Source organism: Oncorhynchus nerka, linkage group LG5 (genome assembly GCF_034236695.1).
Source record: "Oncorhynchus nerka isolate Pitt River linkage group LG5, Oner_Uvic_2.0, whole genome shotgun sequence".
NCBI lineage: Eukaryota > Metazoa > Chordata > Actinopteri > Salmoniformes > Salmonidae > Oncorhynchus > Oncorhynchus nerka.
In genome coordinates, this window is record NC_088400.1 from 9,015,739 (window position 1) to 9,043,117 (window position 27,379).

The window sequence follows — 27,379 nt, forward strand, 5'->3', positions numbered from 1 at the left end:
TAATTAATTGTATTCATGTATTGTGATTATGTCCATTATAAAACTGATTTGCTTCTCATAACACCTTGTCCTCACATTATGTAAAGAATTTTTTACATTCCTAATAAAAAAAAAACATTTTTCGCATTTAAAATTGTCGTTTTGGTCATGCTGTAATCTGCTTCGTGTGTTTCATCATTATTAATCTGAACCATGCGCTACCTGCCTCAGGCTGGCCCTTTAAAGGCCACGTTTTTGCAGAAAACAGCTGCATGAGGCAATATTGCGCAATCCTCGCATGCATCTCACACATGAGCGGCTCCATCCGAACCGTGTCAGCACATTCTGGACGAACGGGGCTCGTTTCAACCGCGGTGTAAAATAACGCACGCAGATGCACTTTGCTCAGACCACAGGCTATATCTTTAATAGGCCTTTATGTACATACAACAGACTCTTATTTTTTCTTCCACATGGATGGATGACTCAATATCGCCTTATCGCCTCCTCTGAATGATTGACATATCACCAGATCGGTTCATCGACAGTCAAGGTCTGGTTATACGGTAAGGGAAATCCTAACATAACGCGTCAGATAGCAGACACCGAAGACCCCCATTGTTAACCAGATGATTATTCATGCGTTCTCCACCCCTCCCTTATTCCGCGCATCAGTATTGTCACTTATGGATGTGGAAAGCCAACTCTTCCACGCGCATTATGGTCAACCCTTATTTAAACACGAGCACTCAAACAAGTTTCCATTAGTCTGCCAGTGATAACACTCAACATACCATCGGCTGATAATTGATGCTGTTAGTATCACTAACTACTAACAGTAATAGTTAGCCCTTTTTCCCCCAATATATATATATATATATTTTAACCAACAAACATGGACACCAAAGGTAAGAATTACATGGTTTCCATCCTCTATCGACTGTAAATAACAGTGTGGGTTTATTCAATGTGGTTGACGTTTTCTTGTCAGATGTTAATAATACTTACAAGGTTATTTTGGCCCAACGTGTGTTCTGTGTTTAGTATATTCACGCAAATGATTGAAGTAATGCTAACTGCTGTAGAGTTCTGGAGGGTTTCTACTGTATATTCTTGTTTACTCCTGGATGAAACATTGATTGTAGGGCTAGTTGGCTACTAATCGAGATTGCTGCTGCAGTTTTATTGCCTGGTTACCCCAAACTCCTTTCTCCGGACAAACGCTATGAACCGGAACGATAGAGCCTCGGAATAATTCAGTTTGAGTCGTCAGGCAGTTATGGTGTTTTATGAATGATTATGACCTGTTATGTGACCGTTATATAAGTTGTTAGCAGTAGTTGTGATCGTTGTTATTTCAGGTTCATATTGCTTTTAGGTCTTTGAGGTTGTGGTGGTAGTATATGACAGTAGTTGACGTGACAAACATTTTCATTGAGTTGGCATTCTTTACAAAACAGTGGTTGATTTCTACAATATTTTGTGATTGAGTTCTGGAGAGTAGTACCTCTTGTTGTTGCTCTCATTCTATAGTAACCCTACAGTATCAAACTCACTTTACCACACCCTGTAGTCTACAATAGCTTTAAAACAGAATAGCATAGAATAACATATCATAGAATATAATAACATAGCATAGAATAACATAGAATATAATAACATAGCATAGAATAAAATAGCAAAGAATAGCATAGAATAGAATAGAATATAATAGAATAACATATCATAGAATAACCTAGCATAGAAAATAACTACATATCATAGAATATAATAATATATCATAGAATAACATAGAATATAATCACATAGCATAGAATAACATAGAATAGCATAGAACAGAATAACATAGCATGGAAAACATAACATAGAATAGCATAGCATAGAATAACATAGCATAGAATGACATGGAATAGAATAGAATAACATAGCATATAATATTATAGCATTGAATATAATAGAATAGCATAGAATAGAAAAACGTGGCATAGAATGACAGAATAGAATAGAATGGCAATTCCTAGCAAAATAACACACAGACTGGGTACATAAAACAAATATACAAATACAGTATGTTGTTGTTGGTGTTATTGTTATTCTGTACTTGTCCAGCAGTTTGCTTTAGTTCTTCTCTCCACTCTGAGTAAAGAGGAGTACGATGACAGAATTCTGGAAGGAGCACAGCCGCCAGGCCACGGTTGAGGAAATGATGTTGGACTCTCATGCCCAGGAGCTGACCCAGCAAGAACTGCCTGAAATCCTCTCCCTGCTGCCCAGCCTTTCCGGACAGAGGGTCCTGGAGCTGGGCGCCGGCATCGGGTCAGTGGGTCTATTGAACTATATCTATAAAACAACTGACCCGATAGACCGTTAATAACAACAAGCATATACTGTGTCATGATCTCTGTAGAGACATGAGGTTTAACTGACCATGTGACCTGATAGGTAAAACTCCCTGGCCCTGGGCTATGATGGGGACCTGTGTTTTTCCTGGTCAGGTGACATTGACTCTCTTGTTGGCAGTTTGACCCTCGCTGTCTGATGTGGAGGTGTTTGACCCTTTGTGTTTGTGTATTTGGTCTCTTCCAGTAGGTACACCAGCCACCTGTTGACCCAGGCCAGTCACGTGACAGCGGTCGACTTCATGGAGAGCTTCGTGGAGAAGAACAGACAGGACAACAGTCACCATGGCAACGCCTCCTTCCTCCAGGCAGACGTCACCAAGCTGGACTTCCCCAAAAACAGGTCTGCTGTTTGATAGGATGTGTATAATATAATACTATTATAACAATATATTATAAAATATGTGTACATAGTTTACCACAGTTACCAAAATCTTCTGTAATTTTGGTAATTAACAGGTAAATCTATGGCAATTTGGAAAAAATGTATTAATATATATATAATCTGTGGCCATATTGTCAATGCGTTTCTAGTGGATAGACCAAATGGTTCAAGAGAAGATAGCCGAATTAATGAACGAACTCTGCAACTCTTCCTACTGTTGACTTGTTTCTGCCACCAGTTTGACCCCCAAAACATCGACAACAAACACATAGTGACATAGTAAAATATACATAGTGACATAGTAAAATATACATAGTGACATAGTAAAATATACATAGTGACATAGTAAAATATATAGTGACATAGTAAAATATACATAATGACATAGTAAAATATACATAGTGACATAGTAAAATATACATAGTGACATAGTGACATAGTAAAATATACATAGTGACATAGTAAAATATACATAGTGACATAGTGACATAGTAAAATATACATAATGACACAGTAAAATATACATAATGACATAGTAAAATATACATAGTGACATAGTGACATAGTAAAATATACATAGTGACATAGTAAAATATACATAGTGACATAGTAAAATATACATAGTGACATAGTAAAATATACATAGTGACATAGTGACATAGTAAAATATACATAATGACACAGTAAAATATACATAATGACATAGTAAAATATACAGAGTGACTTAGTAAAATATACATAGTGACATAGTAAAATATACATAATGATAGTAAAATATACATAGTGACATAGTAAAATATACATAGTGACATAGTAAAATATACATAATGACATAGTAAAATATACATAGTGACGTAGTAAAATATACATAATGACATAGTAAAATATACATAGTGACATAGTAAAATATGCATAATGACATAGTAAAATATACATAGTGACATAGTAAAATATACATAATGACATAGTAAAATATACATAGTGACATAGTAAAATATACATAGTGACATAGTAAAATATATACATAGTGACATAGTAAAATATACATAATGATAGTAAAATATACATAGTGACATAGTAAAATATACATAGTGACATAGTAAAATATACATAGTGACATAGTAAAATATACATAGTGACATAGTAAAATATGCATAATGACATAGTAAAATATACATAGTGACATAGTAAAATATACATAGTGACATAGTAAAATATACATAGTGACATAGTAAAATATATACATAGTGACATAGTAAAATATACATAGTGACATAGTGACATAGTAAAATATACATAGTGACATAGTAAAATATACATAATGACATCGTAAAATATACATAGTGACATATTAAAATATATACATAGTGACATAGTAAAATATACATAATGACATAGTAAAATATACATAGTGACATATTAAAATATACATAGTGACATAGTGACATAGTAAAATAAATACAAGAGTGTGAAAAAAATATGTCAAGGATATTTCATGCTGAAACCCTCATATTAAACAAAAATTGTATTCACTAAGTTGATGGTATATATATTTTAGATAATGTTTTACAGCTTTGCCAAACTATTGATTTAAAAAATATATTTTTATATATTTCCATGTGATAAGGCCACACAGAGGGCCTGAGATCATTACAGACACCTGTGATAATCTGTAGCACCCAAAAAGGACACTAGATTTAATCTTCTAAGATTCCATTTATTTATCGAAAGATACCAAAATTCTGTCAGGTTATTGGTAAACGTCGAAAGTTACTGGTAAACGTTCCTCTCTTTGCACCTCTAGGTCTGCGTCTCAGTATAAATTCTCTGTTGGGATTTTTTGGGTGTTTTGTTGGCTCCCGAGTGGCGCAGCGGTCTAAGGCACTGCATCTCAGTACAAAAGGTGTCACTATACGACCTGGTTTGAATCCAGGCTGTATCACATCTGGCCGTGATTCGGAGTCCCATAGGGCGGTGCACAATTGGCCCAGCGTCGTCAGGGTTTGGCCGTCATTGTAAATAAGAATAGGAACTGACTTGCCTAGTTAAATAAAGGTTCAATAAGAAAATACATAAGTCTGTTGCCATTGTGACATTGTGACTTTGGATTGATTATGCTAAGGTTATTGTTTTGGTGTTATTCTGATGTGTACCCCCCCCCCCCATCAGTTATGGTGTTATTCTGATGTGTACCCCCTCCATCAGTTATGATGTTATTCTGATGTGCCCCCCTCCATCAGTTAGGATGTTATTCTGATGTGTACCCCCCCATCGGTTATGGTGTTATTCTGATGTGTACCCCCCTCCATCAGTTATGGTGTTATTCTGATGTTTACCCCCCATCAGTTATGGTGTTATTCTGATGTGTACCCCCCCCCCATCAGTTATGGTGTTATTCTGATGTGTACCTCCCCATCAGTTTTGACATCATCTTCTCCAACTGGCTACTGATGTATCTGAGTGACGAGGAGCTGAGGTCACTAACAGAGAGGATGCTGGGATGGCTCCGCCTCGGAGGATACCTGTTTTTCAGGGAGTCCTGCAACCACCAATCAGGTACGAGCTTTAATATCACCTGAATATCTATTGTGAGTCTTACAGTAATGACCCTCCTGTAGAGCTGAGAGGTTACTGTCTAATGAATCCCTAGACCCTCCTGTAGAGCTGAGAGGTTACTGTCTAATGAATCCCTAGACCTTCCCCTAGAGCTGAGAGGTTACTGTCTGATGAATCCCTAGACCCTCCTGTAGAGCTGAGAGGTTACTGTCTAATGAATCCCTAGACCCTCCTGTAGAGCTGAGAGGTTACTGTCTAATGAATCCCTAGACCCTCCCCTAGAGCTGAGAGGTTACTGTCTAATGAATCTCTAGACCCTCCCCTAGAGCTGAGAGGTTACTGTCTAATGAATCCCTAGACCCTCCTGTAGAGCTGAGAAGTTATTGTCTAATGAATCCCTATACCCTTCTGTAGAGATGAGAGGTTACTGTCTAATGAATCCCTATACCCTTCTGTAGAGATGAGAGGTTACTGTCTGATGAATCCCTAGACCCTCCTGTAGAGCTGAGAAGTTATTGTCTAATGAATCCCTATACCCTTCTGTAGAGATGAGAGGTTACTGTCTAATGAATCCCTAGACCCTCCTGTAGAGCTGAGAGGTTGATAGGTGGAAGCAACATGGTAATATACACTGCTCAAAAAAATAAAGGGAACACTAAAATAACACATCCTTGATCTGAATGAATGAAATATTCTTATTAAATCATTTTTCCTTTACATAGTTGAATGTGCTGACAACAAAATCACACAAAAATTATCAATGGAAATCAAATTTATCAACCCATGGACATCTGGATTTGGAGTCACACTCAAAATTAAAGTGGAAAACCACACTACAGGCTGATCCAACTTTGATGTAATGTCCTTAAAACAAGTTCAAATGAGGCTCAGTAGAGTGTGGCCTCCACGTGCCTGTATGACCTCCCTACAACGCCCGGGCATGCTCCTGATGAGGTGGCGGATGGTCTCCTGAGGGATCTCCTCCCAGACCTGGACTAAAGCATCCGCCAACTCCTGGACAGTCTGTGGTGCAATGTGGCGTTGGTGGATGGAGCGAGACATGATGTCCCAGATGTGCTCAATTGGATTCAGGTCTGGGGAACGGGCGGGCCAGTCCATAGCATCAAATCCTTCCTCTTGCAGGAACTGCTGACACACTCCAGCCACATGAAGTCTAGCATTGTCTTGCATTAGGAGGAACCCAGGGCCAACCGCACCAGCATATAGTCTCACAAGGGGTCTGAGGATCTCATCTTGGTACCTAATGGCAGTCAGGCTACCTCTGGCGAGCACATGGAGGGCTGTGCGGCCCCCCAAAGAAATGCCACCCCACACCATGACTGACCCACCACCAAACCGGTCATGCTGGAGGATGTTGCAGGCAGCAGAACGTTCTCCACGGCGTCTCCAGACTATGTCACGTGGGCAGTGTGAACCTGCTTTCATCTGTGAAGAGCACAGGGCACCAGTGGCGAATTTGCCAATCTTTGTGTTCTCTGGCAAATGCCAAACGTCCTGCACGGTGTTGGGCTGTAAGCACAACCCCCACCTGTGGACGTCGGGCCCTCATACCACCCTCATGGAGTCTGTTTCTGACCGTTTGAGCAGACACATGCACATTTGTGGCCTGCTGGAGGTCATTTTGCAGGGCTCTGGCAGTGCTCCTCCTTGCACAAAGGCGGAGGTAGCGGTCCTGCTGCTGGGTTGTTGCCCTCCATGTCTCCTGATGTACTGGCCGGTCTCCTTTTAGCGCCTCCATGCTCTGGACACTACGCTGACAGACACAGCAAACCTTCTTGCCACAGCTCGTATTGATGTGCCATCCTGGATGAGCTGCACTACCTGAGTCACTTGTGTGGGTTGTAGACTCTGTCTCATGCTACCACTAGAGTGAAAGCACTGCCAGCATTCAAAAGTGACCAAAACATCAGCCAGGAAGCATAGGAACTGAGAAGTGGTCTGTGGTCCCCACCTGCAGAACCACTCCTTTATTGGGGGTGTCTTGCTAATTGCCTATAAGTTCCAACTGTTGTCTATTCCATTTGCACAACAGCATGTGGAATGTATTGTCAATCAATGTTGCTTCCTAAGTGGACAGTTTGATTTCACAGAAGTGTGATTGACTTGGAGTTACATTGGGTTGTTTAAGTGTTCCCTTTATTTTTTTGAGCAGTGTATCTACCCAGATACTCCTCTCATCCTGTCGTCCTCTCATAATTTAATACCTTACTAAACAGATCCCTATTCAGTCCACTTTCACCTTCATGAGTCACATAAATTCAGGTCAGACTATCTGTTGTGAAATTAAGCCTACTAGAGAGCGTGTGCACTCAGGCCTAGAGGGAAGCAAAAGTCATTCACATCACACACATTCATAGAAAATTGCAAAGAAAATCGTATTGGAATCGTGGTAGTTTCTTACATGGTCACTTTTATGATTACTAACAGACTATATAAGTAGTGAGTGGAGTTACAAACAGACTATATAAGTAGTGAGTGGTGTTACTAACAGACTATATAAGTAGTGAGTGGTGTTACTAACAGACTATATAAGTAGTGAGTGGTGTTACTAACAGACTATATAAGTAGTGAGTGGAGTTACAAACAGACTATATAAGTAGTGAGTGGTGTTACTAACAGACTATATAAGTAGTGAGTGGTGTTACTAACAGACTATATAAGTAGTGAATGGAGTTACAAACAGACTATATAAGTAGTGAGTGGTGTTACTAACAGACTATATAAGTAGTGAGTGGAGTTACAAACAGACTATATAAGTAGTGAGTGGAGTTACAAACAGACTATATAAGTGGTGAGTGGAGTTACAAAAATACTATTTGCAATGAAAATCGTATTGGATTCGCGGAAGCGCCGTAACGCTGATTAGTGTATTAGCTCAATTTGGGCCTACCACCACAACAAAGCTAGTTAGCGTTGCTAGCTAACGACTCAGAATAAAGATCAAACTCACCCCTGAATGTGTCAGTTGTCAACAACTGACCCAGAAAATCGCTGAATTGGAGGGTAGAGTGTCTATTCTTCATCAGATTAAAGGAGATGAACAGCTGATCGACTCAATTCTTGAGTCTGCCAAAAACGTGGAGAACGAAGCCACTTGCCCATGGCTTGTCACCGCGGCCTCGGAGGGCGGCCTCGGAGGAGTCTGCAGCTGTGAGACGTGCTTTGATCCCGCTAGAAGAGCCCTGGTCATTACCGGGAGCTACACTCAAGCACCCGGTCTGTTCCACTCCCTCTGCTCCACCTCAGGAGCCATGGTTTACTGTACGGAAACCCAAAAACCTTGGCAGGAAAACGCCAAGGCAAAGTGATGCCTTGGATTTGGGAAACAGATTCCGGGTATCGGAAGCGTCTGAGATTTCTGGCTCTGGCCACAAAAGAACAAACAACCCGGAAGCAAGTGATACCCCTGCCATTTAAACCATTTACAACGAAACAGCTCTACAATTAACCCCAAACAACTCTGCCCGGAAGCAAGTGATACCCCTGCCATTTAAACCATTTACAACGAAACAGCTCTACAATTAACCCCAAACAACTTTCTAGGAGGAAGATAACTCAAGAGAGACACAACTTAAAAAATTGACCAAGCAGTCCTTATTGTGGGCTCATCTATGATCCAAAATGTTATGAGGAAAGCAGAGACCGTCTGTTACCCAGGTGCCCAGATCCAGGACATTGACTGTATGATCCCGCTACTCATTAGTAAACAACCGACTATTAGGAAAGCAGAGACCGTCTGTTACCCAGGTGCCCAGATCCAGGACATTGACTGTATGATCCCGCTACTCATTAGTGAACAACCGACTGCTTCAGAGACCGTCTGTTACCCAGGTGCCCAGATCCAGGACATTGACTGTATGATCCCGCTACTCATTAGTGACCAACCGACTGCTTCAGGTATCACTGTCCATGTAGGGTCAAATGATATTAAACTACAGGAAACTGAGTAACTTAAAAATGACTTTAATCCCTGATTCATACTCTACTTAACTTCTTGCGTCGAGCCATCCCGGATCCGGTATCGTGACTACAGCCTCAAGCTCATTACCATAACGCAACGTTAACTATTCATGAAAATCTCAAATGAAATGAAATTAATCTATTTGCTCTCAAGCTTAGCCTTTTGTTAACAACACTGTCATCTCAGATTTTCAAAATATGCTTCTCAACCATTGCAAAACAAGCATTTGTGTAACAGTATTGATAGCTAGCGTAGCATTTAGCGTAGCATTTAGCGTTAGCATTCAGCAGGCAACATTTTCACAAAAACCAGAAAAGCATTCAAATAAAATCATTTACCTTTGAAGAACTTCGGATATTTTAAATGAGGAGACTCTCAGATAGCAAATGTTCAGTTTTTCCTGAAAGATTATTTGTTTAGGACAAATCGCTCCGTTTTCTGCGTCACGTTTAGCTACGAAAAAAACCTGTATCCAGGATTGTGTAAATCTATCCTCAAAGCTCATTAGCATAACACAACGTTAACTATTCATGAAAATCGCAAATGAAATGAAATTAATCTATTTGCTCTCAAGCTTAGCCTTTTGTTAACAACACTGTCATCTCAGATTTTCAAAATATGCTTTTGAACCATAGCTAAACAAGCATTTGTGTAACAGTATTGATAGCCTAGCATAGGAATATGCCTGTCTTTCAGCATGCAACATTTTCACAAAAACCAGAAAGGGATTCAAATAAAATAATTTACCTTTGAAGAACTTCAGATGTTTTCAATGAGGAGACTCTCAGTTAGATAGCAAATGTTCCGTTTTTACAAAAAATATTATTTGTGTTGACAAATCGTTCCGTTTTCTTCATCATTCTTCATCACGTTTGGGTAAGAAAAAAAAAGAAAAATTAAGTCATTAAAACGCAAACTTTTTTCCAAATTAACTCCATAATATCGACAGAAACATGGAAAACCGATGTTTAGAATCAATCCTCAAGGTGTTTTTCACATATCTATCGACGATAAAATCCTTCGTGGCAGTTGACTTTCTCTTCTGAAGAAATGGAACGCGCATGGACCTACAGATTACGCAATAATTTCGACACAGGACACCGGGCGGACACCAGGTAAATGTAGTCTCTTATGGTCAATCTTCCAATGATATGCCTACAAACACGTCACAATGCTGCAGACACCTTGGAGAAAGGACACAAAGGGCAGGCTCATTCCTGGCGCATTGACAGCCATATAAGGAGACATTGGAACACAGCGCCTTCAGAATCTGGGGCATTTCCAGTATGAAACTTCATCTTGGTTTCGCCTGTAGCATTAGTTCTGGGGCACTCACAGATAATATCTTTGCAGTTTTGGAAACGTCAGAGTTTTGTCTTTCCAAGGCTGTCAATTCCATGCATACTCAAGCATCTTTTCGTGACAAAATATCTTGTTTAAAACGGGAACGTTTTTTATCCAAAAATTAAAAGAGCGCCCCCTATCTCAAAGAGGTTAAACGAGGTAAACAATGCATTATTTCAGGTCCACTCCCGTCTCCACGCTCTACTGATAATCATTTCAGTCGTATACGCCAGCTGCATATCTGGCTTAAAGGTTATTGTTTTTTTACAGCTTTTCTACATCGACCAAATGTATTTCTCCGGGATGGATTACATCTGAATAGGTACAAGCATCCTCTCCTCAAACATGGCTCTCACTATAGCCTCATACAGGGCATGTGACAATTGACAATATATAGCCATGGGGGTTGATACTCGGAATTGGTCGTTTCCCCATCAGACTATACTCACTGCTGGATGAAACATGGATGAAACTTTTGATGGACTTTATGTTATTGTTACACTATTGTCAAGGTACCGTGTTGCCACTTCCTTGTACAGGTATTGTTAGAGGTAATCTCGTCTCCATCCATCTCAGGCCTGTCAGTACTTACACAAGGAAGCGTCGCTCATCTAATATTACCTTGAATGATCCATCTGATATGAGCTCTCGAAATAGTGGCCTTGGATTTATTCATTTGAATGCTAGAAGCTTGATCCAAAAGTTAGATTTGTTTGAAATACTGGTCACACAATCACATGCTGATGTAATGATTATATCTGAATCCTGGCTGTGTGTCTCTGCTCCAGACTCAGATGTTCTGTTAGCTGGGTATATTGTCTACAGACCAGACAGTGGGTAGAGGTAGACTCAGATGTTCTGTTAGCTGAGTATATTGTCTACAGAGCAGACAGAGTGGGTAGGGGTAGACTCAGATGTTCTGTTAGCTGGGTATATTGTCTACAGAGCAGACAGAGTGGGTAGGGGTAGACTCAGATGTTCTGTTAGCTGGGTATAATGTCTACAGAGCAGACAGAGTGGGTAGGGGTAGACTCAGATGTTCTGTTAGCTGGGTATAATGACAGAGTAGGTAGAGGAAGACTCAGATGTTCTGTTAGCTGGGTATATTGTCTACAGAGCAGACAGAGTAGGTAGAGGTGGCGGTATGACAATACATAGGTGGGGTATCTGTACTTTTTACTTACATTTTCCTTGGCAACCAAAAGAACTTGCTACATTTTGAATGCTTAGCAGGGCAGGAAAATTGTTCAATTCAAGCACTAAACAGAGAACAAGTAGTCATCCCTACTGCCTCTGGCCTGGAGGACTCACTAAACAGAGAACAAGTAGTCATCCCTACTGCCTCTGGCCTGGAGGACTCACTAAACAGAGAACAAGTAGTCATCCCTACTGCCTCTGGCCTGGAGGACTCACTAAACAGAGAACAAGTAGTCATCCCTACTGCCTCTGGCCTGGAGGACTCACTAAACAGAGAACAAGTAGTCATCCCTACTGCCTCTGGTCTGGTGGACTCACTAAACAGAGAACAAGTAGTCATCCCTACTGCCTCTGGTCTGGTGGACTCACTAAACAGAGAACAAGTAGTCATCCCTACTGCCTCTGGCCTGGAGGACTCACTAAACAGAGAACAAGTAGTCATCCCTACTGCCTCTGGCCTGGAGGACTCACTAAACAGAGATCAAGTAGTCATCCCTACTGCCTCTGGCCTGGAGGACTCACTAAACAGAGAACAAGTAGTCATCCCTACTGCCTCTGGCCTGGAGGACTCACTAAACAGAGAACAAGTAGTCATCCCTACTGCCTCTGGCCTGGAGGACTCACTAAACAGAGAACAAGTAGTCATCCCTACTGCCTCTGGTCTGGTGGACTCACTAAACAGAGAACAAGTAGTCATCCCTACTGCCTCTGGTCTGGTGGACTCACTAAACAGAGAACAAGTAGTCATCCCTACTGCCTCTGGCCTGGAGGACTCACTAAACAGAGAACAAGTAGTCATCCCTACTGCCTCTGGCCTGGAGGACTCACTAAACAGAGATCAAGTAGTCATCCCTACTGCCTCTGGCCTGGAGGACACACTAAACAGAGAACAAGTAGTCATCCCTACTGCCTCTGGCCTGGTGGACTCACTAAACAGAGAACAAGTAGTCATCCCTACTGCCTCTGGTCTGGTGGACTCACTAAACAGAGAACAAGTAGTCATCCCTACTGCCTCTGGCCTGGAGGACTCACTAAACAGAGAACAAGTAGTCATCCCTACTGCCTCTGGCCTGGTGGACTCACTAAACAGAGAACAAGTAGTCATCCCTACTGCCTCTGTCCTGGTGGACTCACTAAACAGGGAACAAGTAGTCATCCCTACTGCCTCTGGCCTGGTGGACTCACTAAACAGAGAACAAGTAGTCATCCCTACTGCCTCTGGCCTGGTGGACTCACTAAACAGAGAACAAGAAGTCATCCCTACTACCTCTGGCCTGGTGGACTCACTAAACAGAGAACAAGTAGTCATCCCTACTGCCTCTGGCCTGGTGGACTCACTAAACAGAGAACAAGTAGTCATCCCTACTGCCTCTGGCCTGGAGGACTCACTAAACAGAGAACAAGTAGTCATCCCTACTGCCTCTGGCCTGGAGGACTCACTAAACAGAGATCAAGTAGTCATCCCTACTGCCTCTGGCCTGGTGGACTCACTAAACAGAGAACAAGTAGTCATCCCTACTGCCTCTGGCCTGGAGGACACACTAACCAGAGATCAAGTAGTCATCCCTACTGCCTCTGGGCTGGCGGACTCACTAAACACAAATGCATGTTGTGCAGATAATGTCTGAGTGTTGGAGCCCCTGGCTATCCATACATTTTAATAGCAAGAAAATGGTGCCGTCTGCTTTGCTTAGTATAAGGAATTTTTAATTATTTATACTTTACTTTTGATAATTAAGTATATTTAAAACCAAATACTTTTAGACATTTACTCAAGTAGGATTTTACTGGGTGACTTCCACTTTTACTTGAGTAACTTTCTATTAAGGTATCTAGACTTTTACTCAAGTTTGACAATTGGTTACTTTTCTACCACGGGTTATTTCACTTAATAGATATGGGAGTTTATCAAAATTGGATTTGTTTTTAAAATTATTTGTAGGTCTGTGTAATCTGAGGGAAATATGTGTCTCTAATACGGTCATACGTTTGGCATGAGGTTATGTGGGAAGTTTGCACATAGCCTGTCTTCTCTTGAGAGCCAGGTCTGACAACAGTGACCTTTCAGCGACATTTTTCCAGACGGACAGCTATAGAATATACTTCGTCTTGTGATTAATTTGATCGCTTATTAACGTTTACTAATACCTAAAGTTGCATTACAAAAGTATTTCGAAGTGTTTTGTGAAAGTTTATCGTCGACTTTTTGAATTTAAAAAAATGACGTTACGTTATGAAACTTTTTTTTTTTTCGTTTATCACACATACATATAACGATATCTAGGCTATATATGGACCGATTTAATCGAAAAAAAAGACCCAATAGTGATTATGGGACATCTAGGAGTGCCAACAAGAAGATGGTCAAAGGTAATGAATGTTTTCTATTTTATTGTGCGGTTTGTGTAGCGCCAAATATGCTAATTATTTTGTTTAAGTCCCGGGTCTTTTGTGGTGTTACATGCTATCAGATAATAGCTTCTCATGCTTTCGCCGAAAAGCATTTTAAAAATCTGACTTGTTGCCTGGATTCACAACGAGTGTAGCTTTAATTCAATACCCTGCATGTGTATTTTAATGAACGTTTGAGTTTTAACTAATACTATTAGCATTTAGCGTAGCGCATTTGCATTTCCAGAGCTCTAGATGGGACGCAAGCGTCTCAGTAGGAGCAAGAGGTTAACTACAAGGCTATGCTCACTCAGTCTATACATAGTCAAAGACTTCCTTCATTTTGGGCTAGTCAGAGTGGTCAGGTATTCTGCCACTGTGTACTATCTGTTTAGGGCCAAATATCACTCTAGTTTGTTCTTTCCAATGCGTCAAGTAAATATATTTTTGTTTTCTCATGAATCGTGTTGCTGTCTTGGGACTCTGTGGGGTCTGTTTGTGTTTGTGAACAGAGCCCCAGGACCAGCTTGCTTAGGGGACTCTCCTCCAGGTTCATCTCTCTGTAGGTGATGACTCTGTGGGGTCTGTTTGTGTTTGTGAACAGAGCCCCAGGACCAGCTTGCTTAGGGGGCTCTCCTCCAGGTTCATTTTTCTGTAGGTGTTGGCTTTATTATGGAAGGTTTGGGAATCGCTTCCTCTTAGGTGGTTGTAGAATTTAACATCTCTTTTCTGGATGTTGATCATTAGCGGGTATCGGCCTAATTCTGCTCTGCGTACATTATTTGGTGTTTTACGTTGTACACATTGGATATTTTTGCAGAATTCTGAATGCAGAGTCTCAATTTGGTGTTTCTTGTTGGTGAGCGGACCCCAGGCCATGAAGGGCAATGGGTTCTAAAACTGGGTTCTGTAACTGATGCAATGGGTCCTATAACTGATTCAAGTATATTTAGACAGATCCTAATTGGTATGTTGAATTTTATGTCCCTTTTGATGGCACAGAAGGCTCTTCTTCTTCTCTCAGATCGTTCACAGCTTTGTGGAAGTTACCTGTGGCGCTGATGTTTAGGCCAATGTATGTATAGTTTTTTGTGTGCTCTGGGGCAACGGTGTCTAGATGGAATTTGTATTCGTGGTCCTGGCAACTGGACCTTATTTGGAACACCATTATTTTTTGTCTTACTGAGATTTACTGTCAGGGCCCAGGTCTGGCAGAATCTGTGGAGAATATCTAGGCCCTACTTGGTTGGGGACAGAAGCACCAGATCATCAGCAAACAGTAGACATTTGACTTCAGATTCTAGTAGGGTGAGGCCGGGTGCTGCAGACTATTCTAGTGCCCGCGCCAATTCATTGATATATATGTTGAAGAGGGTGGGGCTTAAGCTGCATCCCTGTCTCACCCCACGGCCCTGTGGAAAGAAATGTGTTTTTTTGCCCATTTTAACCGCACACTTGTTGTTTGTGTACATGGATTTTATAATGTCGTATGTTTTTCCCCAACACCACTTTCCATCAATTTGTATAGCAGATCCTCATGCCAAAATGAGTCTAAAGCTTTTTTTAAATCAATAAAGCATGAGAAGACTTTGCAGAGGACTTTACCAACGTTGGTGTTGACGCATATCCCACTGTAGTTATTGGGGTCAAATTTGCCCAAGGAACTGATCATTGGGCTGATCAGTCCTTGGTTCCAAGTATTGGGAAATATGCCAGAGCTGAGGATGATGTTAAAGAGTTTTAGTATAGCCAATTGGAATTTGTGATCTGTATATTTGATAATTTCATTGAGGAAACCATCAACACCACAGGCCTTTTTGGGTTGTTGGGTTTGTATATTGTCCTGTAGTTCATTCAATGTAATTGGAGATTCCAGTGGGTTCTGGTAGACTTTTAATAGTTGATTCTAAGATTTGTATTTGATCATGTATATGTGTTTATTGTTTGTTCTTTGTTCTTTGTTATAGAGAGAAAATGATTGGAGAAGTGGTTTATCCATACATCTCCGTTTTGGATCGATAACTTCGTGTTGTTGTTGGTTTAGAGTTTTCCAATTTTCCCAGAAGTGGTTGTCTATGGATTCTTCAATTACATTGAGCTGATTTCTGATGTGCTGTTCCTTCTTTTTCTGCAGTGTATTTCTGTATTTGTTTTAGTGATTCACCATAGTGAAGACTTTCCTGGTCTCTATGTTTTTGGTTGTTCAGGTTTCTCAATTTCTTTCTTAGGTTGTTGCATTCTTCATCAAACCATTTGTCATTGTTGTTCATTTTCTTAGGTTGTCTGCTTGACATTTTTTGATTTGATGGGGAAGCTGAGAGGTCAGATATAGTGTTTAGGTTTTCTACTGTCAAGTTTACACCTTCACTATTACAGTGAAACATTTTGTCCAGGAATACCATAGGAGTCACCTCGACACCTACCATTGGCTATATACACACCCAGCGTCTAACAGAGCTGCAGGAGTTGTGACCCGTTTTTGTTGGTTATGTTGTTGTAGTTGTGTCTGGAGGGGAATATGGGGGAGGGAATGCTGTCACCTCTAGGTACGTGTTTGTCCCCCTGTGTGCTGAGGCTGTCAGGTTCTGTCATTTACAGTGCCTTGCGAAAGTATTCGGCCCCCTTGAACTTTGCGACCTTTTGCCACATTTCAGGCTTCAAACATAAAGATATAAAACTGTATTTCTTTGTGAAGAATCAACAACAAGTGGGACACAATCATGAAGTGGAACGACATTTATTGGATATTTCAAACTTTTTTAACAAATCAAAAACTGAAAAATTGGGCGTGCAACATTATTCAGCCCCTTTACTTTCAGTGCAGCAAACTCTCCAGAAGTTCAGTGAGGATCTCTGAATGATCCAATGTTGACCTAAATGACTAATGATGATAAATACAATCCACCTGTGTGTAATCAAGTCTCCGTATAAATGCACCTGCACTGTGATAGTCTCAGAGGTCCGTTAAAAGCGCAGAGAGCATCATGAAGAACAAGGAACACACAAGGCAGGTCCGAGATACTGTTGTGAAGAAGTTTAAAGCCGGATTTGGATACAACAAGATTTCCCAAGCTTTAAACATCCCAAGGAGCACTGTGCAAGCGATAATATTGAAATGGAAGGAGTATCAGACCACTGCAAATCTACCAAGACCTGGCCGTCCCTCTAAACTTTCAGCTCATACAAGGAGAAGACTGATCAGAGATGCAGCCAAGAGGCCCATGATCACTCTGGATGAACTGCAGAGATCTACAGCTGAGGTGGGAGACTCTGTCCATAGGACAACAATCAGTCGTATATTGCACAAATCTGGCCTTTATGGAAGAGTGGCAAGAAGAAAGCCATTTCTTAAAGATATCCATAAAAAGTGTTGTTTAAAGTTTGCCACAAGCCACCTGGGAGACACACCAAACATGTGGAAGAAGGTGCTCTGGTCAGATGAAACCAAAATTGAACTTTTTGGCAACAATGCAAAACGTTATGTTTGGCGTAAAAGCAACACAGCTCATCACCCTGAACACACCATCCCCACTGTCAAACATGGTGGTGGCAGCATCATGGTTTGGGCCTGCTTTTCTTCAGCAGGGACAGGGAAGATGGTTAAAATTGATGGGAAGATGGATGGAGCCAAATACAGGACCATTCTGGAAGAAAACCTGATGGAGTCTGCAAAAGACCTGAGACTGGGACGGAGATTTGTCTTCCAACAAGACAATGATCCAAAACATAAAGCAAAATCTACAATGGAATGGTTCAATAAACATATCCAGGTGTTAGAATGGCCAAGTCAAAGTCCAGACCTGAATTCAATCGAGAATCTGTGGAAAGAACTGAAAACTGCTGTTCACAAATGCTCTCCATCCAACCTCACTGAGCTCGAGCTGTTTTGCAAGGAGGAATGGGAAAACATTTCAGTCTCTCGATGTGCAAAACTGATAGAGACATACCCCAAGCGACTTACAGCTGTAATCGCAGCAAAAGGTGGCGCTACAAAGTATTAACTTAAGGGGGCTGAATAATTTTGCACGCCCAATTTTTCAGTTTTTGATTTGTTAAAAAAGTTTGAAATATCCAATAAATGTCGTTACACTTCATGATTGTGTCCCACTTGTTGTTGATTCTTCACAAAAGATACAGTTTTATATGTTTATGTTTGAAGCCTGAAATGTGGCAAAGGTCGCAAAGTTCAAGGGGGCCGAATACTTTCGCAAGGCACTGTAGGTCGCCACAGACCTAGTACATGTCCGTGGGCCTGGAAATTGTTGATCTCCCCCTCGAGATGGAGAAGCTGTCTTCATTAAAGTATGGGGATTCTATTAGGGGGATATAGGTAGCACACATGAGGACATGTTTCTCTGATGATATAATTTCCTTATTAATTTCTAACCAGATGTAAAATGTTCCAGTTTTGACTTATTTAATAAAGTGGGTTATGTCTGCTCTATACCAAATAAGCATACCCCCTTCACACCTGGTAGTTTGGTGGATGGGACAACCAGCTCTCTGTAACCTAGAGGGCAACCAGTGGGTCCATCTCCTTTATCTCTGTCTCTCTCTCTCTCTCTCTCTCTCTCTCTCTCTCTGTCTCTCTCTGTCTCTCTCTGTCTCTCTCTCTCTCTCTCTCTCTCTGTCTCTCTCTCTCTCTCTCTCTCTCTCTCTCTCTCTCTCTCTCTCTCTCTCTCTCTCTCTCTCTGTCTCTCTCTCCAGGTGACTATAAGAGGACCTTTAACCCCACCCACTACAGATCGTCGGCCCACTACAGTCACCTGGTGACAACAACACTGCGGGAGGAGTCAGAGGGGGCGGAGAAGCGGGTGTTTGGCTTTGACATCGTGCTCAATAAAATCGTGCAGACATACATCAAGGTAGGTTACTCTATTGCTACTGATTGTGTTGTGTCTTAACTAATGTAATGTCAGGCTGTTTGCTGTAGCCTGCTGTCTCTCTCTCTCTGTGTGTGTGTGTGTGTGTGTGTGTGTGTGTGTGTGTGTGTGTGTGTGTGTGTGTGTGTGTGTGTGTGTGTGTGTGTGTGTGTGTGTGTGTGTGCAAGTGCGATATTACTCCCCTCATATCTTCCCCTCTTCAGATGAAGAACAACCAGAACCAGGTGTGTTGGCTGTTGGAGAAGGTGGGTCGGGACACCGCCTGTCAAGAGGGCTTCAGAACCTTCCAGCAGTTCCTGGACAACCAGCAGTACACACGCAAAGGCATCCTGCGATACGAGAAGATGTTTGGGGCAGGATACGTCAGCACTGGGGGACACAGCACTACCAAGGTAGGGAGTCCTGCACACAGTCATACGGGCATACACACACTCACGCATGCACACACACACATAGCCAACATAGGTTTGGGACATCAAGACCCAGAGTAGAAAGGTTTGTGTTTTTCCTATGGACAGATGGATATGTGAACCACGACAAAGTTGAATAAAAATCACTGAACCATGAGAGGACAACACACAGGAGAGGTTGTGTAGTTACTGTTTAGACTGGGTTTACACAGACTGCTGAAACATAGTTACTGTTTAGACTGGGTTTACACAGACTGCCACGGTACTGTGCTCTTTTAGCCTTCTCTATATCCAAATACCAAACATGTGTGTAGTTATTACTGGGATGGACTTGACACTTTCTGTTCTGCTTTTTAAAATCTTTGTGGTTAAAAAAGGAGTTTGTTGACCTGCTGAACTTGAAGCCTGGGATGAAGGTGCTGGATGTGGGGTGTGGCATTGGTGGTGGAAACTTCTACATGGCAAAGGTCAGCCCCCAGTGACATTTAGTATATAGGAGAAATGGTCCAGTCCACTATAAACACATTCACATTAGAAACAATAGGATCGGGTTAGGTCCTATATCCCAATGATGATTATGATGATGACGATGATGTTCTGCAGGCCTTCGGCGTGGAGGTGCTGGGCCTGGACCTGTCAGCCAATATGGTGGATATTGCCATGGAGAGGGCCATGGAGGAGAAGCTTCCATCGGTGAGTCTGATTGGTCGTCAGTTGAATGAGGTCATGTTGTTGCTCTCATCTGGAACTCGAACCTAAGTTAAAAGAGTTACTGGGTCAACAATGAGAAACATACTAGGTTATAGAGTTACTGGGTCAACAATGAGAAACATACTAGGTTATAGAGTTACTGGGTCAACAATGAGAAACATACTAGGTTAGAGTTGATAGGTCAACAATGAGAAACATACTAGGTTATAGAGTTACTGGGTCAACAATGAGAAACATACTAGGTTAGAGTTTCTGACAACATTTCTGTTGTCGTGAAAATGTTACGTTCTACATGTCTTTTTCTATGGTCAAGTTAATTGAAATATATTGAAATGCATTAGCAGTCTTAGTTCAAGGTGTTTTAGTAACAGGTTCTGCCTGCCTATTCCTGCAGGTCCATTTCGAGGTGGCCGACGCCACTAAGAGAGAGTTCCCAGAAGCGTCGTTTGATGTGGTCTACAGTCGAGACACCATCCTGCACATCGACGACAAACTGGCACTGTTAAAACGCTTCCATGTGAGTGTGTGTGTGTACACACACACACACACACACACAACCGCACAACCGCACAACCACACACACACACACACAACCACACACACCTTAACATCAATTCCAGACTGTATTATATTTTGCTGTCTGTTTTTACCAATCCAAAACGCTGTGTATCTTCCTCTTCAGTCGTGGTTGAAGCCCACTGGCCAGGTTCTGATCACTGACTACTGCTGTGGAGAGAAGCCCTGGACTCCTCAGTTCCAGGAGTACGTCAAACAGAGAGGTTACATTCTCTACACCCCACCAGAATACGGCAAGGTAGGTCCAATCATAAACCTGATAATACCCTGATAATATCTCCCTGACCTGACTTTTACCACATACGTTATAATATCTTAGAATTATCCTATGTAACTCCATGTACGGTGACTGTCTGTCTGCAGTTCCTCCAGCAGGCAGGTTTCTCTAACGTACGTGCTGAGGACAGGACAGCTCAGTTCACGCAGGTGATCCAGACAGAACTGGAGAGAGCAGCAGCCATGAAAGACGAGTTCATTAAGGTAAATCGTGTACTCTTTTTCATTCTCTCTCCCTCCCTCCTCTCTCACTCACTCACTCACACAAACCATTGTAATAGTATAGGATTTCTTTAACGCGTCGGACGCAAAGGATTCACTTCAGATCCCGGACAAGGAACAAATCCCCGTTAATTCTCATGAAGAAGAGACGGAGAAATCGGGGTCGTAGGTCAGGGTACCTTGTAAGAATCCGACGGCGAGTGAGTAACCCGCCTCTACCTTCCGTACTATTAGCCAACGTGCAATCATTGGATAAGAAACGGGATGAGCTCCGATCAAGACTATCCTACCAACGGGACATTCAAAACAGTAATATCGTATGTTTCACCGAGTCGTGGCTGAACGAGGAAATGGATAATATAGAGCTGGATGGCTTCCGTGCATCGGCTAGTCAGAATAGCTACGTCTGGTAAGACAAAGGGTGGTGGTCTGTGTCTATTTGTCAATAACAGCTGGTGCACAAAATCAAATATTAAGGAAGTCTTGAGGTTTCGCACACCTGAGGTAGAGTGTCTCATGATAAGCTGTAGACCACACTATTTACCAACAGAGTTTTCATCTATATTTTTCGTTGTTGTCTATTTCCCACCACAAGCCGATGCTGGCACTAAGACCGCAATCAACAAGCTGTATAGGGACATAAGCAAACAGGAACATGCTCATCCAGAGGCAGCGCTCCTAATGCAGGGAAACTTAAATCCGTTTTTTCTACCAGCATGTCACATGTGCAAGCAGAGGGGGAAAAAAACTCTGGACCTCCTTTACTCCACACACAGAGATGCGTACAAAGCTCTCCCTCAACCCTCCATTTGGCAAAACTGACCATAACTCTATCCTCCTGATTCCTGCTTACAAGCAAGTACCAGTAGACTCGATCAATGCGAAAGTGGTCAGATAACGCAGATGCTAAGCTACAGGACTGTTTTGATAGCACAGACTGGAACATGTTCCGGGACTATTCCAATGGCATTGAGTAGTACACCACATCAATCACTGGCTTCATCAATAAGTGCAGTGACAGTACGTACATACCTCAACCAGAAGCCATGGATTACAGGCAACATCCGCACTGATCTAAAGGGTAGATCTGCTGCTTTCAAGGGGCGGGACTCTAACCCGGATGCTTATTTGAAACACCGCTATTCCCTCCGATGAACCATCAAACAGTTAAAGCGTCAATACAGGATTATGATCAAATAGTACTCTGACACTCGTCGGATGTGGCAGGGCTTGCAAACTATTACGTACTACAAAGGGAAGCACAGCCGTGAGCTGCCCAGTGACACAAACCTACCAGACGATCTAAATTACTTCTATGCGCGCTTCGATGCATGCAACACTGAAGCATGCATGAGAGCACCAGCTGTTCCAGACGACTGTGTGATCACACTCTCCATAGCCAATGTAAGACCTTTAAACCACTCAACATTCATAAGGCCGCAGGGCCAGACGGATTACCAAGACGTGTACTCCGAGCATGCGCTGACCAACTGTTCAGAGGAAGGCCCTAAAAACTGCCAAAGACTCAAGCCACCCTAGTCAGTTAGGGCAAGCGGTACCCGAGCAACACATCTAGGTCCAAAAGGCGTCTTAACAGCTTCTACCCTCAAGCCATAAGACTCCCGAATAGCTAATCAAATGGCTACCCAGACTATTTCCATTGACCCCCCCCCTCATTTTTATGCCGCTGCTGCTGTCTGTTTATTGTCTACAGTGGTTCTTCCTTTAAACGTTTTGAGCTTATGCCCTGACTGTTTGTGGTATATGGTGGCAGATTGTGGTAAATCGCGTCATTCTGTCATTGCACCACACTACCACTAGGGGGAGTTAGAACGCCGACCTATACGTGGTATAAACTGTGGCACAAATTGACTTATCTTCTCCTCAATTAATGGAGGTGTTTTCAGTCTGAGAGTCTCTCTTCTCTGGCATTAGATTCCTGCATCAGGCAAAAACAAAATGAGCTGGCGGGATTTTTTAAAATAGGCAAGGTGGCCTTTTGGTTTCTCTATTTTTAGACAATACTAAACATAAACATCCAAACGACAATTGTGTTTTTCCGTCGCCCACACAAACTTTAAACAAAGCATTTAGGCTGACATTTAGTTGATTTTAATACTACGGACAAATTTGTAACTCCCCCCATTATTATAACCTAATGAAAACTAAAGTGAGTTTCTGAAACACGGAGTCCTTCTTTGCTGAGGTGAAGACGAAACTGAATGAAAGAGAGTCCAGCGAGGATTTGTCAGCAAGCTGAGTGACTTACTCATGAATGGCTTTGGATCAAAAATAAAACAAGTAACATTCTTTCTGAGCGTCTTTATTAAATGTTTTGACCTTTTTGACCAAGTTAATCTGCTCATGTTGTGTGTGTTCAACTATTTTTGACATTGTGGTTACAATGAACAACATTGTTAACTCACAAGCATATAATGAAAATGAAACATGTTATCTATGTTACCCAACTAATTCTGATTATTCCCCCACACTCAATATCACAGACCAGATTTGCCCCAAAAGAAAAATGCATCAGGTATTATATGCATTGTTTTGATTTTGAGCGAATTCATTAATATATTTGTACCATTTTAGATGCTGTTTTATTTACAGTGGTGCCGATGTAATGATGATGTTAATGATGACAGCTGGAGTCATTTTGAAAACATGTTTTTCCACAAGTGTAGCAGGTCGTGAACTCTGCAGACAATGTTTCCATGATGGACTATTAGCAGGACAATAGACTCTTCATACCTCCTTTTATTTACAAAATGGTTGTTTAATAGCCCGGCTACTGTAGGTGTGAAAATCCCTACTGCCTCTGCCTCTCTACTACCCCCTGTGTACCGGTACCCCCTGTATAAAGCCTCCACATTGACTCTGTACCGGTACCCCCTGTATATAGCCTCCACATTGACTCTGTACCGGAACCCCCTGTATATAGCCTCCACATTGACTCTGTACCGGTACCCCCTGTATATAGCCTCCACATTGACTCTGTACTGGTACCCCCTGTATATAGCCTCCACATTGACTCTGTACCGGTACGCCCTGTATATAGCCTCCACATTGACTCTGTACCAGTACCCCCTGTATATAGCCTCCACATTGACTCTGTACCGGTACCCCCTGTATATAGCCTCCACATTGACTCATTACTGGTACCCCCTGTATATAGCCTCCACATTGACTCAGTACTGGTACCCCTGTATATAGCCTCCACATTGACTCTGTACCATTTTACCCCTGTTTTATTTATAGCCTCCACATTGACTCTGTACTGGTACCCCTGTATATAGCCTCCACATTGACTCTGAACTCTGCAGTACCCTGTATATAGCCTCCACATTGACTCTGTACCGGTACCCCCTGTATATAGTCTCCACATTGACTCTGTACTGGTACCCCTGTATATAGCCTCCACATTGACTCTGTACCGGTACCCCCTGTATATTGCCTCCACATTGACTCTGTACCGGTACCCCTGTATATAGCCTCTACATTGACTCTGTACTGGTACCCCTGTATATAGTGTCCACATTGACTCAGTACCAGTACCCCCTGTATATAGCCTCCACATTGACTCTGTACCAGTACCCCTGTATATAGCCTCCACATTGACTCTGTACTGGTACCCCCTGTATATTGCCTCCACATTGACTCTGTACCGGTACCCCCTGTATATAGCCTCCACATTGACTCTGTACCGGTACCCCTGTATATAGCCTCCACATTGACTCTGTACCGTTACCCCCTGTATATAGCCTCCACATTGACTCTGTACCGGTGCCCCCCTCTATATAGCCTCCACATTGACTCTGTACCGGTACTCCCTGTATATAGCCTCCACATTGACTCTGTACCGGTACCCCCTGTATATAGCCTCCACATTGACTCTGTACTGGTACCCCCTGTATATAGCCTCCACATTGACTCTGTACCGGTACCCCCCTGTATATAGCCTCCACATTGACTCTGTACCGGTACCCCCTGTATATAGCCTCCACATTGACTCTGTACCGGTACCCCCTGTATATAGCCTCCACATTGACTCTGTACCGGTACCCCTGTATATAGCGTCCACATTGACTCTGTACCGGTACCCCCTGTATATAGCCTCCACCTTGACTCTGTACCGGTACCCCCTGTATATAGCCTCCACATTGACTCTGTACCGGTACCCCCTGTATATAGCCTCTACATTGACTCTGTACCGGTACTCCTGTATATAGCCTCCACATTGACTCTGTACCGGTACCCCCTGTATATAGCCTCCACATTGACTCTGTACTGGTACCCCCCTGTATATAGCCTCCACATTGACTCTGTACCGGTACCCCTGTATATAGCCTCCACATTGACTCTGTACCGGTACCCCCTGTATATAGCCTCCACATTGACTCTGTACCGGTACCCCCTGTATATAGCCTCCACATTGACTCTGTACCGGTACCCCCTGTATATAGCCTCCACATTGACTCTGTACCGGTACCCCTGTATATAGCCTCCACATTGACTCTGTACCGGTACCCCCTGTATATAGCCTCCACATTGACTCTGTACCGGTACCCCCCTGTATATAGCCTCCACATTGACTCTGTAGGTACCCCCTGTATATAGCCTCCACATTGACTCTGTACCGGTACCCCCTGTATATAGCCTCCGCATTGACTCTGTACCGGTACCCCTGTATATAGCCTCCACATTGACTCTGTACCGGTACCCCCCTGTATATAGCCTCCACATTGACTCTGTACCGGTACCCCTGTATATAGCCTCCACATTGACTCTGTACCGGTACCCCTGTATATAGCCTCCACATTGACTCTGTACTGGTACCCCCTGTATATAGCCTCCACATTGACTCTGTACCGGTACCCCCTGTATATAGCCTCCACATTGACTCTGTACCGGTACCCCTGTATATAGCCTCCACATTGACTCTGTACCGGTACCCCTGTATATAGCCTCCACATTGACTCTGTACCGGTACCCCCTGTATATAGCCTCCACATTGACTCTGTACCGGTACCCCCTGTATATAGCCTCCACATTGACTCTGTACCGGTACCCCCTGTATATAGCCTCCACATTGACTCTGTACCGGTACCCCCTGTATATAGCCTCCACATTGACTCTGTACCGGTACCCCCCTGTATATAGCCTCCACATTGACTCTGTACCGGTACCCCCTGTATATAGCCTCCACATTGACTCTGTACCGGTACCCCCTGTATATAGTCTCCACATTGACTCTGTACCGGTACCCCCTGTATATAGCCTCCACATTGACTCTGTACCGTAACACCCTGTATATAGCCTCCACATTGACTCTGTACCGGTACCCCCTGTATATAGCCTCCACATTGACTCTGTACCGGTACCCCCCTGTATAATGCCTCGCTATTGTTGACTTTTTACCCCTTTTCTCTCCCCAATTTCGTGATATCCAATTGGTAGTTAGTCTTCTCCCAGGTCTACTACACCTGTTGTATTCGGCGCAGGTGACAAATACAATTTGATTTGATTTTGATACTTCGTTGGACTGTTAAACCCATGTTATCCTGTATCTTGGGTCTTTTCCTAGGAGTTCTCAGAGGAAGACTACCTGGCCATAGTGAACGGCTGGAGAGACAAACTAAAACGCTGCAACACTGGGGACCAACGCTGGGGTCTATTCCATGCAACAAGGAACTGAGAGAGAGAGAGGAGAGAAGTATCCCTTCAGGAGGGGGGGTTCAGTGCCTGGTCCCAGCTCCACTCTACCAGATCAACTAGAGGTGCTTACTAGACATCAGTAGCCTCTAGTCTGAGATGATCTTGTGGCACGTACAGATTGTGAACTATTTGAAAAATGGTCATTATCCAGGTACCAGTCTAACTGGTGTCTTTGGTTTGAAAGGCGAAAATGATCTTTTTACCAAAGTAAATTTTATTAGACATTTTAACTTTGTGTAAATTTGACCCGACTATTTTTTTGTTATCAAATGTGAATGTGCATCATTTCCCAGTCTGTACTATCAACATATCATAGTCTGATAACTTTTACAAATAAAATGTTGAAAACA

The 27,379-nt window shown here is 42.5% G+C and overlaps 1 protein-coding gene across 3 annotated transcripts; it reads left to right on the top strand.

Annotated features, from left to right (window-relative positions):
• The first annotated feature begins 312 nt into the window (after positions 1 to 312).
• Positions 313 to 27,379, top strand: LOC115125787 (uncharacterized). Of its 3 annotated transcripts, none has more exons than XM_065018311.1 (12): positions 313 to 545; positions 2,126 to 2,295; positions 2,566 to 2,721; positions 5,183 to 5,319; positions 18,941 to 19,098; positions 19,320 to 19,508; positions 19,904 to 19,993; positions 20,130 to 20,219; positions 20,632 to 20,754; positions 20,920 to 21,051; positions 21,177 to 21,293; positions 26,899 to 27,379. In XM_065018311.1, the coding sequence occupies exons 2-12, from the start codon at positions 2,135 to 2,137 to the stop codon at positions 27,007 to 27,009; spliced, it is 1,464 nt and encodes a 487-aa protein (XP_064874383.1). In that variant the 5' UTR covers positions 313 to 545; positions 2,126 to 2,134; the 3' UTR covers positions 27,010 to 27,379. The 3 variants fall into 3 exon arrangements, with proteins under 3 accessions (XP_064874383.1, XP_064874382.1, XP_064874384.1); XM_065018310.1 differs by lacking the exon at positions 313 to 545 and adding an exon at positions 604 to 887 and having other exon boundaries at positions 2,121 to 2,295; XM_065018312.1 differs by lacking the exon at positions 313 to 545 and adding an exon at positions 605 to 887.